The sequence below is a fragment of the Pseudophryne corroboree genome, chromosome 1 (genome assembly GCF_028390025.1).
Source record: "Pseudophryne corroboree isolate aPseCor3 chromosome 1, aPseCor3.hap2, whole genome shotgun sequence".
Taxonomy (NCBI): domain Eukaryota; kingdom Metazoa; phylum Chordata; class Amphibia; order Anura; family Myobatrachidae; genus Pseudophryne; species Pseudophryne corroboree.
Genome location: NC_086444.1, coordinates 1,152,515,811 through 1,152,534,633, shown reverse-complemented (window position 1 = coordinate 1,152,534,633; position 18,823 = coordinate 1,152,515,811). Strand labels below are relative to the sequence as shown.

General features: G+C 48.8%; 1 protein-coding gene across 1 annotated transcript in view; it reads left to right on the top strand.

Moving 5' to 3' along the window:
• Positions 1-18,569, top strand: part of LOC135002948 (NELL2-interacting cell ontogeny regulator 1-like) — a 40,766-nt gene extending 22,197 nt beyond the window's left edge. Inside the window, exons 2-3 of the mRNA XM_063951709.1 lie at positions 11,264-11,352; positions 18,255-18,569. Coding sequence (XP_063807779.1) covers positions 11,264-11,352; positions 18,255-18,311 — 146 coding nt within the window. The 3' untranslated portion in view covers positions 18,312-18,569. The remainder of the gene's footprint in view (positions 1-11,263; positions 11,353-18,254) is intronic.
• The last annotated feature ends 254 nt before the right edge of the window (positions 18,570-18,823 follow it).

The window sequence follows — 18,823 nt, the reverse complement described above, 5'->3', positions numbered from 1 at the left end:
TCGCTATAGCGTAGCGGACGCTCGGGACCACGAGGAGATCACCAGCGGCGCTGACGCTAACAATGTTAAACCTTTGTATCTAAACCATAAACAGTGTATTGTGCAGTAAAACCTTAGTGTAATGATAGAGTGTAAATGCAACACAGTATAACCTTATTAACTCAAAAGCTGTTTGAGCGTCACCGACGCTCTGAAAATACTAAACACTATAAGAAATACACAGATACCTGGGCTTAGGGTCCAACGCCTAATAAATATATATTATGAATGATATACTTGCAAAAGAATTAACACAATACAAGTCATACACTACAATATAACATAGACTACCTAACCAGATAACTACACAGGAAATACAATACAATACAATTACGTTTTAAGGGAAAAATAAGAGAGAAAGAGGAGAAGAGAGAGAGAGAGAGAAATGGCCCACAATAACAGTAAGAACAATATGGATGCGGAGAAACACTTACGCACAAGGGGAAACGATCGCATGCGCCTCTGGACATCCAGCTCCCGATTTTCAGCAATGATAACCGTAAAAGAGTGAGAGCTGGATGTGATCGGCTTGTCTATTTATGCCCCACACACAATACAATTCAATGGTCCCTACAATCTCATTGTTCATTGGACACAGGAATTCCTCCTCGCATTATAACAAAAGGTCATAGGTTGATTCATACAGGTGGGCCGTGACTATTTCCAACAGCTCAGGTGGGAGGGAAACTGGGTTTCCCGCCGCATGGATAAGTAAGTGCAAATACAGTAAATGTTCATAAACTTCTTATGTCCATAACTATTCGCACGAGCGATTAATCCGCTTCAAACCAACACCGGAATATTGCTAATTAAATACTCTTCCGATGGGTACTAAACACCACTGTATTACTCCTGTCTGTCCCTTCGTATCAAACAAAGAGGGATTTCTCTGTTCATGAACATTCTACATTAACCAAACTTTCAGAATCTATCAAAGGGACCATGATCTACAAAATACATTATATAGTGAAAATATGTAACGATTGAGTCGCACGCTACGATCACATAAACTCTACCGTAAATACGCATACCGTGCGCCTGCGGGTGCCCGCGACTGTGAGTATGCGCACGTACGGGAGAGCGTACGCATGCGCAGCACGGACCTGTGTGAGGTGCAAATATGGTAGTGTGCATAGAGATATTTTTCTGACTTTGACAAGCTGTTGACGGGTCACGTTCCGCTTGACTTGACAATTTTCTCACCAGCAGGTCTTTGAACCTCTGCAGACTTGTGTCTGCCGGAAAGAGAGATACAACGTAGGTTTTAAATCTAGGATCGAGCACGGTGGCCAAAATGTAGTGCTCTGATTTCAACAGATTGACCACCCGTGAATCCTGGTTAAGCGAATTAAGGGCTCCATCCACATGCCTAGCGGAATCGCTCTGTTTTAGCTCCTCCTTCAATGTCTCCAGCTTCTTCTGCAAAAGCCTGATGAGGGGAATGACCTGACTCAGGCTGGCAGTGTCTGAACTGACTTCACGTGTGGCAAGTTCAAAGGGTTGCAGAACCTTGCACAACGTTGAAATCATTCTCCACTGCGCTTGAGTCAGGTGCATTCCCCCTCCTTTGCCTATATCATGGGCAGATGTATAGGCTTGAATGGCCTTTTGCTGCTCCTCCATCCTCTGAAGCATATAGAGGGTTGAATTCCACCTCGTTACCACCTCTTGCTTCAGATGATGGCAGGGCAGGTTCAGGAGTGTTTGGTGGTGCTCCAGTCTTCGGCACGCGGTGGCTGAATGCCGAAAGTGGCCCGCAATTCTTCGGGCCACCGACAGCATCTCTTGCCCGCCCCTGTCGTTTTTTAAATAATTCTGCACCACCAAATTCAATGTATGTGCAAAACATGGGAGGTGCTGGAATTTGCCCACATGTAATGCACGCACAATATTGCTGGCATTGTCCGATGTCACAAATCCCCAGGAGAGTTCAATTGGGGTAAGCCATTCTGCGATGATGTTCCTCAGTTTCCGTAAGAGGTTGTCAGCTGTGTGCCTCTTATGGAAAGCGGTGATACAAAGCGTAGCCTGCCTAGGAATGAGTTGGCGTTTGCGAGATGCTGCTACTGGTGCCGCCGCTGCTGTTCTTGCTGCGGGAGGCAATACATCTACCCAGTGGGCTGTCACAGTCATATAGTCCTGAGCAGTGGCGGTTCTTGCCACGGGCAAGCGGTACTTTTGCCCGGGGCGCCACCTTCCGGAGGGCGCCGGCGCCATCCGGAGGGCGCCGCACCAGGGCAAGATCCGCCACTGTGCCCCCCGCAGTGCCCTGCTGTGCCCCCCCGCTTTGAAGGGAACCAGACGCGTAGCGTCTAGTTTCCCTTCATTGAGAGGACCTTAGTTGTGCGGTGCGCGATGACGTAATCGCGCACCGCACAGCAAAGGTTCTCTCCATGAAGGGAAACTAGACGCTACGGTCTAGTTTCCCTTCGTCTAGAGGACCTTTGCTGTGCGATGCGCGATGACGTCATCGCGCACCGCACAGCATAGTGGCACAGACACTAGGGGTCATAATTGACCTCTAGTGTCTATGCTGTTTTATGGGAGAGACGTAATAACGTCTCTCCCATAGATCGAAGAGAAGAGAGTAGAGGAGAAGAGCGGCGCCGCCGGCGGAGGGGGTCTGGATCAGGAACGGGGATGGTAAGTATACTTTTTATTTATTTTTATTTTTTCTTTCAGCGCGTTGACCACGCCCCCAATTGAAGCCACGCCCCCATATTTTGCCCGGGGCGCCACAAATCTTAGAACCGGCCCTGGTCCTGAGTCTGCCCTGCTCCACTTGTCCACATGTCCGTGGTTAAGTGGACATTGGGTACAACTGCATTTTTTAGGACACTGGTGACACTTTTTCTGAGGTCTGTGTACATTTTTCGGTATCGCTTGCCTAGAGAAATGGAACCTAGATGGTATTTGGTACCGGGGACACAGTACCTCAATCAAGTCTCTAGTTGCCTCTGAATTAACGGTGGATACCGGAACCACGTTTCTCACCACCCAGGCTGACAAGACCTGAGTTATCCGCTTTGCAGCAGGATGACTGCTGTGATATTTCCTCTTCCTCGCAAAGGACTGTTGGACAGTCAATTGCTTACTGGAAGTAGTACAAGTGGTCTTCCGACTTCCCCTCTGGGATGCCGATCGACTCCCAGCAGCAACAACAGCAGCGTAGGCGTTACACTCAAGGATGCATCGGAGGAATCCCAGACAGGAGAGGACTCGTCAGACTTGCCAGTGACATGGCCTGCAGGACTATTGGCTTTCCTGTGTAAGGTGGAAATTGACACTGAGGGAGTTGGTGGTGTGGTTTGCAGGAGCTTGGTTACAAGAGGAAGGGATTTAGTGGTCAGTGGACTGCTTCCGCTGTCACCCAAAGTTTTTGAACTTGTCACTGACTTATGATGAATGCGCTGCAGGTGACGTATAAGGGAGGATATTCCGAGGTGGTTAACGTCCTTACCCCTACTTATTACAGCTTGACAAAGGCAACACACGGCTTGACACCTGTTGTCCGCATTTATGTTGAAATAATTCCACACCGAAGAGGTGATTTTTTTTGTATTTTGACCAGGCATGTCAATGGCCATATTCGTCCCACGGACAACAGGTGTCTCCCCGGGTGCCTGACTTAAACAAACCACCTCACCATCAGAATCCTCCTCGTCAATTTCCTCCCCAGCGCCAGCAACACCCATATCCTCATCCTGGTGTACTTCAATTTGACTATCAGGAACAGGACTGCGGGTGCTCCTTCCAGCACTTGCAGGGGGCGTGCAAATGGTGGAAGGCGCAAGCTCTTCCCGTATAGTGTTGGGAAGGTCAGGCATCGCAACCAACACAATTGGACTCTCCTTGGGGATTTGTGATTTAGAAGAACGCACAGTTCTTTGCTGTGCTTTTGCCAGCTTAAGTCTTTTCATTTTTCTAGCGAGAGGATGAGTGCTTCCATCCTCATGTGAAGCTGAACCACTAGCCATGAACATAGGCCAGGGCCTCAGCCGTTCCTTGCCACTCCGTGTCGTAAATGGCATATTGGCAAGTTTACGCTTCTCATCAGACGCTTTCAATTTTGATTTTTGGGTCATTTTACTGAACTTTTGTTTTTTGGATTTTACATGCTCTCTACTACGACATTGGGCATCGGCCTTGGCAGACTACGTTGATGACATTTCATCGTCTCGGCCATGACTAGTGGCAGCAGCTTCAGCACGAGGTGGAAGTGGATCTTGATCTTTCCCTATTTTAACCTCCACATTTTTGTTCTCCATTTTTTAATGTGTGGAATTATATGCCAGTATCAATAGCAATGGCCTACTACTATATATACTGCGCACAACTGAAATGCACCACAGGTATGGATGGATAGTATACTTGACGACACAGAGGTAGGTAGAGCAGTGGCCTTCCGTACCGTACTGCTATATATACTGGTGGTCACTGTCAGCAAAACTCTGCACTGTACTCCTCCTATATAATATACTGGTGGTCTCCAGTGCCCACAATAAAGCAGTGTGAGCACAGATATATGCAGCACACTGAGCACAGATATGGAGTGTTTTTCAGGCAGACAACGTATACTGGTGGTCACTGGTCAGCAAAACTCTGCACTGTACTCCTCCTATATAATACAGCTGCTCCCCACAATTAAGTAATAAGCACTGCAGTAGCACAAATATTATTAATAAACGGAGAGGACGCCAGCCACGTCCTCTCCCTAACATTTCCAATGCACGAGTGAAAATGGCGGCGACGCACGGCTGCTTATATAGAATCCGAATCTCGCGAGAATCCGACAGCGGGATGATGAAGTTCGAGCGCGCTCGGATTAACCGAGCCATACGGGAGAATCCGAGTATGCCTCGGACCCGTGTAAAATGGGTGAAGTTCGGGGGGGGTTCGGTTTCCGAGGAACCGAACCCGCTCATCACTAGTCCTGCGATGCAATTAATTTGCAATCCAATCGCAGAACGGAGATTAACATGCTGGGCGGTCTTGCCCTGTGCTGGACGGCCCCCAGCTTGCGATAGGAAGCAGTAGCAGACCTGGTATTTAGCAGAATCTTCAACTGAACCTAAATGAGGTCCTGTATAAGTAAAGGAAGCCAAAGCACATGAGGGAAGAGGGCCCTGCTCGTGAGAGCTTGCTCTCTAAAGGGGAGGAACAGACAGACAGGAGTGACACCGATGGGGTAAACAGTGAGCATGTAAAAGAGGGTTAGGATGAGAGATGGCTGGGTATGATGAAGAACAAAATCTTGAAGTTTTGTAGAGAGGTGGAGAGTCTGATAGGGAGAGGGAAAGAATTCCAGAGGTAGGAAGCAGTATAGGCAAAATCTAGGAAGAGGGAATGGGAGGAAGTAATCATTTGGCAGGAAAGGCATGTGAAGGGAGATGAGGTCAGAGATAATGGGAAAGTACGATATACAGTACCAAGGACATGCATTCCACTCAGTCTGCAGCATTATAGTAACCTATTACATGGACCTGGGGGGTAACTCGGAGTTAATCACAGCAGCAAATTTGTTAGCAGTTGGGCAAAACCATGGGGGTAATTCAGACCTGATCACTCGCTAGCAGTTTTTTGCAGTCCTGCAGTCAGATAGTCGCCGCCTACAGGGTAGTGTATTTTAGCTCTGCAATTGTGCGAATGCATGTGCAGCTGAGCGGTAAAAAAACTTTGCGCAGTTTCTGAGTTGCCCAGGACTTACTCAGCCGCTGCGATCACTTCAGCCTGTCCGGGGCCGGAATTGACGTGACACCTGTCCGGCAAACGCTTGGACACACCTGCATTTTTCCAACCACTCCCTGAAAATGGTCAGATGCCACTCACAAACGCCTTCTTCCTGTCAATCTCCCTGTGATCAGCTGTGCGAATGGATTCTTCGTAAAACCCATCGCACAGCAACGATCCGATCTGTACCTGTGCGACGCACCTGCGCATTGCGGTGCATACGCATGCGCAGTTCTGACCTGATCGCAGCGCTGCAGAAAATGCTAGCAAGCGATCAGGTCTGAATTACCCCCCATGTGCACTGCAGGGGGGGGGGGGGGAGATAAAACATTTGCAGAGAGAGTTAGATTTGGGTGGATTATTTTGTTTCTGTGCAGGGTAAATACTGGCTGCTTTATTTTTACACTGCAATTTAGATTTCAGTTTGAACACACCCCACCCAAATCTAACTCTCTCTGCACATTTTATATCTGCCCACCCTGCTGCACATGTTCTATCTGCGCCCCCTGCAGTGCACATGAAGGGGGGGGGGGGGGTCATTCCGACCTGATCGCATGCTAGGAGTTTTCGCTGCGCTGTGATCAAGTCAGAACTGTGCATGCGTATAAACCGCAATTCGTAGGCGCGTCGTATGGCTACAAAGCGGATCGTTGCTGAGCAATGGATTTAACGAAGAATCCATTTGCACAGCCGATCGCAAGGAGATTGACAGGAAGAAGGCGTTTGTGGTTGTCAACTGACCGTTTTCTGGGAGTGGTTGGAAAAACGCAGGCGTGTCCAAGCGTTTGCAGGGCGGGTGTCTGACGTCATTTCTGGGCCAGAACAGGCTGAAGTGATCGCAGCGGCTGAATAAGTTCTGAGCTACTCAGAAACTGCACAAAACTTTTTTGTACTGCTTGACTGCACATGCGATCGCACACTTGCAAAGCAAACATACACTCCCCTATAGGCGGCGACTATATGACTGCCGCACTGCAAAAAATAGATAGCGAGCGATCAGGCCGGAATGACCCCCATAGTTTTGCCCAACTGCTAACAAATTTGCTGCTGTGATCAACTCTGAATTAGGTCTCTTGTTTTCAGACTTTGAACCAAAAACACTCTGATAATACACCAGTGTGTCTAAAATAACTGCCCTATGCCCTTAAAGGTGCATGTTAACTTTTTCAAAGAAAGAAACAGTTTTTTGGTTAAAGTGGTGCATTCATCGATACATCAACATTTTTTGAAATAGCCATCCAACATAGAAAGTTTTATAATTCTTAACTGTCCTCCTATTAATAATCTCCTTTTAAAATCATCCTTGACAGAAAACAAGTATGGATGCAAATCACACACAAACTCAGCAGGGGAGGGATTTTACAGTGCAGACAGAGCTTTGAGAGTGTACCTCGTGCTCACTACTTCATATGCCATGTGACTGTCTTGACCAGTCTACTTCATATGGTCTGCAATAATGCTTTTTATATATATATATATATATATATATATATATATATATATATATATAAAATAAATAAATAAACAAACATATTAATGGGATTGATGCTTCAAAACAGATTAGCTAAGTATAGCTAAAGCTCCTTCCAGGTAAGAATAGACAGGTGTGCTGTGTGGTGTTAGTATACAGTTTCCGCCATGTGTTTTCATCTATACACTGTACATGAAAGAAAGAAAAGCAAGCTCTTCTCTACCTATCTACCTATCCTGCATGGCATATATTTAAAACAATGGTACACCCATTCCCTGGGCGAGCTCAGGTACACCCATTCCCCGGGCGAGCTCAGGTACACCCATTCCCTGGGCGAGCTCAGGTACACCCATTCCCTGGGCGAGCTCAGGTACACCCATTCCCCGGGCAAACTCAGGTACACCCATTCCCCGGGCAAGCTCAGGTACACCCATTCCCCAGGTGAGCTCGGGTACACCCAGTCCCCAGGAGAGCTCATGTACACCCATTCCCCGAGCAAGCTCAGGTACACCCATTCCCCGGGCAAGCTCAGGTACACCCATTCCCCAGGTGAGCTCGGGTACACCCAGTCCCCAGGAGAGCTCAGGTACACCCATTCCCCGAGCAAGCTCAGGACCCCCCCTTTCCCAGGTGAGCTCGGGTACACCCATTCCCCAGGAGAGCTCAGGTAAACCCATTCCCTGGGCAATCTCAGGTACACCCATTTCCCCGAGCGAGCTCAGGCACACCCATTCCCCGGGCGAGCTCAGGTATACCCATTCCCCGGGTAAGCTCAGACACACCCATTCCCCGGGCAAGCTCAGGTACACCCATTCCCCGGGCAAGCTCAAGTACACCCATTCCCCGAGCGAGCTCAGGCACACCCATTCCCCAGGAGAGCTCGGGCACACCCATTCCCCGGGCAAGCTTAGGTACACCCAGTCCCCAGTAGAGCTCAAGTACACCCATTCCCCAGGAGAGCTCAGGTACACCCATTCCCCAGGAGAGCTCAGGTACACCCATTCCCCAGGAGAGCTCAGGTACACCCATTCCCCAGGAGAGCTCAGGTACACCCATTCCCCAGGAGAGCTCAGGTACACCCATTCCCCGGGCAAGCTCAGGTACACCCATTCCCCAGATGAGCTCGGGTACACCCAGTCCCCAGGAGAGCTCAGGTACACCCATTCCCCGGGCAAGCTCAGGCACACCCATTCCCCAGGTGAGCTCGGGTACACCCATTCCCCAGGAGAGCTCAGGTAAACCCATTCCCTGGGCAATCTCAGGTACACCCATTACCCGAGCGAGCTCAGGCACACCCATTCCCCGGGCGAGCTCAGGTATACCCATTCACCGGGTAAGCTCAGACACACCCATTCCCCGGGCGAGCTCAGGTACACCCATTCCCCGGGCAAGCTCAAGTACACCCATTCCCCGAGCGAGCTCAGGCACACCCATTCCCCAGGAGAGCTCGGGCACACCCATTCCCCGGGCAAGCTTAGGTACGCCCAGTCCCCAGTAGAGCTCAAATACACCCATTCCCCAGGAGAGCTCAGGTACACCCATTCCCCAGGAGAGCTCAGGTACACCCATTCCCCAGGAGAGCTCAGGTACACCCATTCTCCAGGAGAGCTCAGGTACACCCATTCCCCAGGAGAGCTCAGGTACACCCATTCCCCGGGCAAGCTCAGGTACACCCATTCCCCGGGCAAGCTCAGGTACACCCATTCCCCAGGAGAGCTCAGGCACACCTATTCCCCGAGCAAGCTCAGGTACACCCATTCCCCGGGCAAGCTCAGGTACACCCATTCCCCGGGCAAGCTCAGGTACACCCATTCCCCGGGCAAGCTCAGGTACACCCATTCCCCAGGAGAGCTCAGGTACACCCATTCCCCGAGCAAGCTCAGGTACACCCATTCCCCGGGCAAGCTCAGGTACACCCATTTCCCCGAGCGAGCTCAGGTACACCCATTCCCCAGGTGAGCTCGGGTACACCCAGTCCCCAGGAGAGCTCAGGTACACCCATTCCCCGGGCAAGCTCAGGCACACCCATTCCCCAGGTGAGCTCAGGTACACCTATTCCCCAGGTGAGCTCAGGTACACCCATTCCCCAGGTGAGCTCAGGTACACCCATTCCCCGGGCAAGCTCAGGCACACCCATTCCCCAGGTGAGCTCAGGTACACCCATTCCCCAGGTGAGCTCAGGTACACCCATTCCCCAGGTGAGCTCGGGTACACCCAGTCCCCAGGAGAGCTCAGGTACACCCATTCCCCGGGCAAGCTCAGGCACACCCATTCCCCAGGTGAGCTCAGGTACACCCATTCCCCAGGAGAGCTCAGGTAAACCCATTCCCTGGGCAATCTCAGGTACACCCATTTCCCCGAGCGAGCTCAGGCACACCCATTCCCCGGGCGAGCTCAGGTATACCCATTCCCCGGGTAAGCTCAGACACACCCATTCCCCGGGCAAGCTCAGGTACACCCATTCCCCGGGCAAGCTCAAGTACACCCATTCCCCGAGCGAGCTCAGGCACACCCATTCCCCAGGAGAGCTCGGGCACACCCATTCCCCGGGCAAGCTTAGGTACACCCAGTCCCCAGTAGAGCTCAAGTACACCCATTCCCCAGGAGAGCTCAGGTACACCCATTCCCCAGGAGAGCTCAGGTACACCCATTCCCCAGGAGAGCTCAGGTACACCCATTCCCCAGGAGAGCTCAGGTACACCCATTCCCCAGGAGAGCTCAGGTACACCCATTCCCCGGGCAAGCTCAGGTACACCCATTCCCCAGGTGAGCTCGGGTACACCCAGTCCCCAGGAGAGCTCAGGTACACCCATTCCCCGGGCAAGCTCAGGCACACCCATTCCCCAGGTGAGCTCGGGTACACCCATTCCCCAGGAGAGCTCAGGTAAACCCATTCCCTGGGCAATCTCAGGTACACCCATTCCCCGAGCGAGCTCAGGCACACCCATTCCCTGGGCGAGCTCAGGTATACCCATTCCCCGGGTAAGCTCAGACACACCATTCCCCGGGCGAGCTCAGGTACACCCATTCCCCGGGCAAGCTCAAGTACACCCATTCCCCGAGCGAGCTCAGGCACACCCATTCCCCAGGAGAGCTCGGGCACACCCATTCCCCGGGCAAGCTTAGGTACACCCAGTCCCCAGTAGAGCTCAAATACACCCATTCCCCAGGAGAGCTCAGGTACACCCATTCCCCAGGAGAGCTCAGGTACACCCATTCCCCAGGAGAGCTCAGGTACACCCATTCCCCAGGAGAGCTCAGGTACACCCATTCCCCAGGAGAGCTCAGGTACACCCATTCCCCGGGCAAGCTCAGGTACACCCATTCCCCGGGCAAGCTCAGGTACACCCATTCCCCAGGAGAGCTCAGGCACACCTATTTCCCGAGCAAGCTCAGGTACACCCATTCCCCGGGCAAGCTCAGGTACACCCATTCCCCGGGCAAGCTCAGGTACACCCATTCCCCTGGCAAGCTCAGGTACACCCATTCCCCAGGAGAGCTCAGGTACACCCATTCCCCGAGCAAGCTCAGGTACACCCATTCCCCGGGCAAGCTCAGGTACACCTATTCCCTGGGCAATCTCAGGTACACCCATTCCCGAGCGAGCTCAGGCACACCCATTCCCCGGGCGAGCTTAGGTATACCCATTCCCCGGGTAAGCTCAGGCACACTTATTCCCCGGGCGAGCTCAGGTACACCCATTCCCCGGGCAAGCTCAAGTACACCCATTCCCCGAGCGAGCTCAGGCACACCCAATCCCCAGGAGAGCTCAGGCACATCCATTACCCGGGCAAGCTTAGGTACACCCAGTCCCCAGTAGAGCTCAAGTACACCCATTCCCCAGGAGAGCTCAGGTACACCCATTCCCCAGGAGAGCTCAGGTACACCCATTCCCCAGGAGAGCTCAGGTACACCCATTCCCCAGGAGAGCTCAGGTACACCCATTCCCCAGGCGAGCTCAGTAAGGCTATTCCTTAATTCTGTTTATTTTTTAATGTCCTATTTTATCCCATATCTCCCCAGCTCGTCCATGTGTGGACTGCCATGCATTTGAGTTTATGGAACGAGCTTTACGAGACCTCTACAAAGCTGCTTACAACTTGGACTCCCAGGTATTTGTGTTGGTTTAGTTTGTTTCTTGTCATTTCATACTACTACTACTACTACTACTACTAATAATAATAATAATAATAGTAGTACAAACATAGCATCCACACATGTATAAGATTAATTTATTCATTAAAGAGATATTAACTAAAGGCAGTTTTGGACAGTAATAAATGATGATGCCAATGTATTACTATTACACCCAAGAGTTCTGATGGATCTATACTCAGAACTAGCAAGGCCTTTATTTTTGATATTCTCTTATTCAATTAAATCAGACATGACACCTAAGGACTGACGTATAGCAGAGGTATTCCCAATATTTAAAAAGGGATTCAAAATTCATCCTGGCAACAACAGACCAGTTAGCTTGACATCTATAGTGGGGAAAATATTGGAAGGAATATTAAGGGATTGCATACAGGAGTACTTGGATACCTCCAATATTGTGAATAGGAATCAGCATGGTTTTGTGAGGGACAGGTCATGCCAAACTAACTTAATTAGCTTCTATGAGAAAGTGAGCGACAATCTTGACCGGGGTAACGGTCAAATTAAGAGAACTCATCCTAGGAAACACTATTTGTACTTGGATAAGTAATTGGCTGGGTAACAGGGAACAGCGAGTTGTGGTTATTGGGATGTTCTCTGACTGGGCCACTCTATTCAGTGGAATACCTCAAGCATCAGTACTCGGGTCATTACTGTTCAATTTATTTATTAATGACCTAGGAACAGATCTTGAAAGTACTGTGTCAATTTTTGCAGATGCTACCAAGCTATGTAGGGTAATTAACTTAGATAAGGAGTCAGAGTCTCTACAAAACAACTTATTTAAACTGGAAGTTTGGGCAGCCAAATGGAGAATGAGGTTTAATATACTGTAGATAAATGTAAAGTCATGCACTTTGGGGCAAAAAAAATCATGCAACCTACAAATTAAATGGGGAGAAGTTAGGGGAGATGGTTTTAGAAAAAGACTTGGGGGTGCTCATTGATAATAGACTTAACAACAGTACCTAATGTCAAACTGCAGCAACAAAAGCAAATAAGGTACTAGCATGCATAAAACGGGGAATCGAGACTAGGGAAGAAAGTGTAATCCTGACTTATATAAATCATTGGTAGGGCCACATCTTGAATATAGGCCCTCATTCCGAGTTGATCGGTCGCATTGCGAATTTAGCAGAGTTACACACGCTAAGCCGCCGCCTACTGGGAGTGAATCTTAGCTTCTTAAAATTGCGACCGATGTATTCGCAATATTGCGATTACTAACTACTTAGCAGTTTCTGAGTAGCTCCAGACTTACTCTGCCTGTGCGATCATTTCAGTGCTTGTCGTTCCTGGTTGACGTCACAAACACACCCAGCGTTCGCCCAGGCACTCCCACCGTTTCCCCGGCCACTCCTGCGTTTTTTCCGGAAACGGTAGCGTTTTCAGCCACACGCCCCTGAAACGCCGTGTTTCCGCCCAGTAACACCCATTTCCTGTCAATCACATTACGATCGCCGGAGCGAAGAAAAAGCCGTGAGTAAAATTACTTTCTTCATAGTAAAGTTACTTGGCGCAGTCGCAGTGCGAACATTGCGCATGCGTACTAAGCGGATTTTCACTGCGATGCGATGAAAAATACCGAGCGAACAACTCGGAATGAGGGCCATAGTGTACAATTCTTGGCACAACATTATAAAAAAGATATCTTAGAGCTTGAAGGGGTTCACAGGCAAGGTACAAAATTGATTAAGGAGTGAGAGGCATTGGATTATGAGGACAGGCTTAATAGGCTTGATACTGTATGTTTACACTAGAAAAGAGGCGTCTAAAGGACATGCGGACACCCCCTGAGGTTAGAGGAAAATAAGTTTTGTACCCAGCGAAGGAGGGGGTTCTTCACAGTAAGGGAAGTAAGGATATGGAATTCTTTGCCAGTGAAGGTAGTAATGTCGGACTTGGTCAGTACTTTTAAAAACGGGTTAGATAAATTTCTAACTATAAAAGATATCCAAGCAGTGGCGGAACTATCGCCAGTGCAAGCAGTGCCTTGCACTGGGGCCCGCCACTGTCCAGGGGCCCAAAGCAGCGCAGCATGTAAAGAGTCAAACTGACTCATTACGTGCTGCTGTGTGCTGCGGGCAACCGCCACCCGCAGCACACAGCCGCCGCCGAGGACAGGAGAGGAGCGCAGCGGCCATGGGAGAGAAGGAGGAGGAGGGAGGTGGAGGAGGGAGCCGCAGAAGCAGAGACAGTAAGTACAATTCTCTTTCTTTCTTTCTTTCTTTCTTTCTTTCTATATATTCTGTCTGCCTTAATGTGTAAAAAGGGGGACGCTGTCTGCCGTAATGTGTAAGAAGGGGGACGCTGTCTGCCGTTATGTGTAAAAAGGGGGACGCTGTCTGCCGTTATGTGTAAAAAGGGGACGCTGTCTGTCGTTATGTGTAAAAAGGGACGCTGTCTGCCGTTATGTGTAAATAGGGGACGCTGTCTGACGTTATATGTGTAAAAAGGGGACGCTGTCTGCCGTTATGTGTAAATAGGGGACGCTGTCTGCCGTTATGTATAAAAAGGGGACGCTGACTGCCGTAAGGTGTAAAAAGGGGGCGCTGTCTGCCGTAAGATGTGAAAAGGGGACGCTGTCTGCTGTAAGGTGTAAAAAGAGGACGCTGTCTGCCGTAAGGTGTAAACAGGGGAATCTGTCCGCCGTAAGGTGTAAAAAAAGGCTTTACCTGGTGTAGTGGTGCTACTGTGCGGCGTAATTTGAATAATGGAGACTACTGTGCACCGTTATATGAATTGGTATTATTTTGTGGCCACACTCCTTCCCCGTGAAGCCACTCCCCTATATTTTTTGCGCACTGCCCCTGTTTTACATGGAGGGGAGGGACTCCGATGCTGTTTCTTGCACACAGTGCTAAAATGTCTAGTTACGGCACTGTTGCTAGGTATCCATTTCTCTGGCCCTGAGCAGGTCCCCCTCACCAGATCCTCTCCAGGGGTGAGGGGGTGGACTTGGATGGGATACGGGGGGGCAAAGCATTTTCTCGCACCTGGGCCTGCCGCTCGCTAGTTCCGCCACTGTATCCAAGGATATAACTTCTAAATGAATGTATTTTCGAAAAATGTATTCTAATATTCTAGTTGGCAACTGGATGAAAAACGGTCTTCAATTGAGTAATTATGGTTTAATCTACATAGATAATGTATTCTAGAAAAATATTTTTGAAAAATTAAGCATTCTAGTTGTCATCTAGACGATAAAAGGTCTACACTTGAGTATTTATGGGTAAAGCTACGGTTATATAGGGACTAGTATAGGGCAGTGATGGGGGACCTTTGGCATTCCAGCTGTTGTTGAACTACACATCCCAGCATGCCCTGCTACAGTTTTAGCATGGCCAAATAGCAAAACTGTAGCAGGGCATGCTGGAATGTATAGTTCAACAAAAGCCAGAGTGACAAAGGTTCCCCATCACTGGTATAGGGTCATTATATAAAGGTTGAACTCGATGGACATTTGTCTTTTTTCCAACCTTATTAACTATGTAACTATGGGGGAAACGTACAAAGCAGTGATAAAAGTGGAGAAGTGAGCCAGTGGAGAAGCTGGCCCTGGCACCCAATCAGCTGCTCTGTATTCTTTTATAGTATGCAAATTGTAAATGTTACGTCAATGCCGATTGGTTGCCATGGGCAACTTCTCCACTGGCTCACTTCTCCACTTTTATCACTGCTTAGTAAATAGACCCCTATGTAACCAAGCAAAATGATAATATATACAGTAGAAAGCTGTGTGGAGTGGTCCATCTCTATTTTCCATCACTCTGACACAGCGTGATATCAGGATTTATGCAAGTAACGTCACATAACAGCTATGTTCCCTGCCACTTACACATACTAGCATTAATGATGGGTTACATTTTATTTACCGGCGTGCGGGATGCCGGCTGTCAATATCCCGACAGAGGCATCCCACCCGCCAGAATGCCGGCAGCAGGGCGAGCACAAAGAATCCCCATGCAGGCTCGGTGGCTCGCTGCAATCGCCACAGGTTCTATTCACACTCTATGGGTATCGTGGACATCCACAAGTGGGAATAGCCCCTGTGTGCCATGATTCTGGCTGTCGGCATTGACGGCTGTCAGGATTCCAGTGTCGGTATCCTGACCGCCGGGATACCAATAGCCGGCAAATTGATTGCATCCCTTAATGATGTCAGAAGCCAATTAAACTACCAGTAACTTGGAGAGTGAGTTGAAGCAAGCGCATCCCGAGGAAAGCCACACGCAGGGAATACATACAAACTCCACACAGGAGGATGATTGACTACTTCCCCAGCAGTGACAGGGAATTTAGAGCAGCATGTTCTGTCAAACAGTAATCTCGTCCTTTCTGGCCACCGGTAGCCGCCTTATGGAAGATTTTGCAGCTGCTTGCTTCCATTGCCAATTTATATACTGTAATGACCTATGCCAATCTCTGTCAGTGATTCCATGTAAGACTGCAAAGAATTATATATCTAATCTACAACATTGTCAGCTGGGTCCTAAACATAGCATGAACCAATCAACTCAGGCCCCTTATCAGCCAAAAAGACTTTTCAATAACATTAGATTAATGGATTTCCTTTCCTTTGATGATGCCCCAATAAACTTAATGTATTCTGCTGTATTTGTAATGCTGGTCATGTGCAGGGAGTGATGGTGGGCAATTTAATAAAACACCAGTCAGGATAGGCCATGTTTGCATAAAACTTTCATCAGCCAATAACCAAACTAATCCACCTACTGTACCATTGGAGCCACATAATGAGCCCTGGAAGGTGAAGGGAAAGAGCCAGTAGATTCCTATTGGTTCCTCCTAATTTACCAATGCAGCACTTTTGCTGAGGCTGCCCATCCAGTCCTAGGGGCCCACATGGCTACACCACAACAGATTGTGCCCGCTGCCCTGGCTTTTGTCTAAGCTGTACAGGCATCCTAGGAGGCGTCCTAGAAGTGGTCATATCAGGGCCCAAGTGTCCTCTTGGTGCAGCTAGTGGCAATTGGCCAATCCTCTTACTTGGTCCTTATGAGTACAGTTGCTGGAATAATTTGAATCTGTTTGAACGGAAGTTAAATTAAATCTGTCTGCCTCAAGAGCCTGGAACTTGTTTTCAGTTAAGGGCATATTAAGACAGGATAACACCCCCCCCTCCCCTTCGGTAGCTGGAAGCCCAGCATACTCTAAACACTAGGGCCACTAGGTGACCCTAGTGCTGTGCCAGAGTCTACTGCGCATGTGCAGGTCTCCTGGAACATGGCGCCTGCGCTGTATTCCCGGGGACAATCACGAGAAAATGGTTGACACGCCTATTTTTCGAGCGATATTTGTCGTTGAGCAGCCAGCGGTTGGCCGACAGAGAGGTGAGTATAATTAAATAGGTTCAGTGTGTGTGGTGTGGGCCCCCCTGGACCCAGGGGCCCATGTGCACGCCCACCTTGCGTCCATTATAGATACGCCAGTGTTTATGAGTATCCCTTGAAATACGTGTAATAGTAATATGAAGGGATGAAATCTACATGGAGCAGGAGGATGCATAATACTGGGACAATTGCTCTTCACTCAACAAATTGACTGAAATACTTCTTTAGCACCGTACATCCCCGTGTCCACTCTGAATCAGGCTCTTATACGCATCTACACTTCTAAGTGAAAGGGTATGATTGGGCAGCAACTGGGCGCTCACACCTAGGCTGTGTGTTCTCTGTGCATGACATAGGCGTGAAGGCAGAATTGTGGGCTATGCAGAGATTTGCGTAGCAGAGGTCTGTCTAATTTTGGACATCTTGCACCAGATATACGGCAGGTGCATCTGTGACTGACAGTGATGCAGGCTACTGTAACATGCGGATGGATGTGGGTGGTGCAGATGCATAAATGTGGCCAATTCGGAACTCCGGCGAAGAGCCTCATTTATTTCCATGATGCCCGCTTGCGGAATTGCACACCACTGCACCTGCTCCACGTGTGCTCGGAACAGCAGAACAAGGGCCCCCATTGTCGTAATTTTTCCTTAATACTTTGGATACACATGGTAGCCCGCCCTCCCCCCACTTCCTCCCTGAGGTACCTGAGTCCTGTCACTGCTATGACTGCTACAGTATGTTGGTAGTTACACCAATTCCCTTTATATTACCTCGTTTTTTTCAGTTATAAAAGGCTCCCTTATATTTATAGCAAATTAAGTCCTTATATTTAGTTGCACAGTTCTCCATCTAAACCTACATTGTTAACTTAGCGACGTTCAATGAGTTATTATAAATAAAAAAAATTGGACTCACCATAAATGCGTTATTCACTAGTGGTTCCACTCCACTGACTGACTGTCCAACCCGACTCACTCAGGCTTAGCTGGTATCATTGCCCTTCTCCTTAAAGTTTACATTTGAATGAATGGGAAGTTAACAGAGAGGGACACTGACACCCAGTGGGCATGCTATAGCCAGGCCAAAATGAGACAGGAGCAGAGAATGGGCAGATTAACACAATTGGGGACCCTGGTGAGTTGTGAGAACTGCATACAGTGGAACTTCTAAACAAAATGAAAGTTTTAGGTAAAGTTATGTGTTTAAAAGGCAACCTACATTTTATTTTTAGACAATCAAGCTATATGAGTAGCACTATTTATACATTTGTAGAAGGATGTAAAAAGGGCTTTTTTTGTGTGTGGTTATCACCCGTTGTTGAAATGGGCTAGTACACAATGGTATACTGCCAATTGTAAACCTGTCTAATTCCATTTACTTCTATTTTCCATACCACAACATCTATATTTCTACCACTGGTTATCACACTAGTATAGTAGTAGTATAGAAATGTGTCCATATTGTGTGCATGTTAAACTATTGCAATGTTCTCTGTTTTTCAGACTGAGACACTACTGCTGAGGGCAGAGGATCGAGGCCTGTGTGATTGCCTTGCATGAGACCACTGTGGAGAAGCCAGGAAATAGGGTTATATCACTGAGACCAGCACAGTATAAAAAATATGTAACCCGCAGCTCCCAATATTCCACGCATAAAATCAGGACAAGATTGGTCAAATCTCCGGTCCTCCTAAACCATGACCAATACTGCTCAACCCACAATCACGCTAACAGAAGATACCCTCCAAACTGGTATGCCCTGCCCCTTTTGTAATCCAAAAATCTGGACTGTCCCATGAAAAATAAGATTTTAAACCTACCGGTAAATCTTTTTCTCCTAGTCCGTAGAGGATGCTGGGGACTCCGTAAGGACCATTGGGTATAGACAGGCTCCGCAGGAGACATGGGTACTCTAAAGACTTTAGATGGGTGTGCACTGGCTCCTCCCTCTATGCCCCTCCTCCAGACCTCAGTTAAAGAACTGTGCCCAGAGGAGACGGACAGTACGAGGAAAGGATGTTTGTTAATCTAAGGGCAAGATTCATACCAGCCCACACCATCCACACCGTATA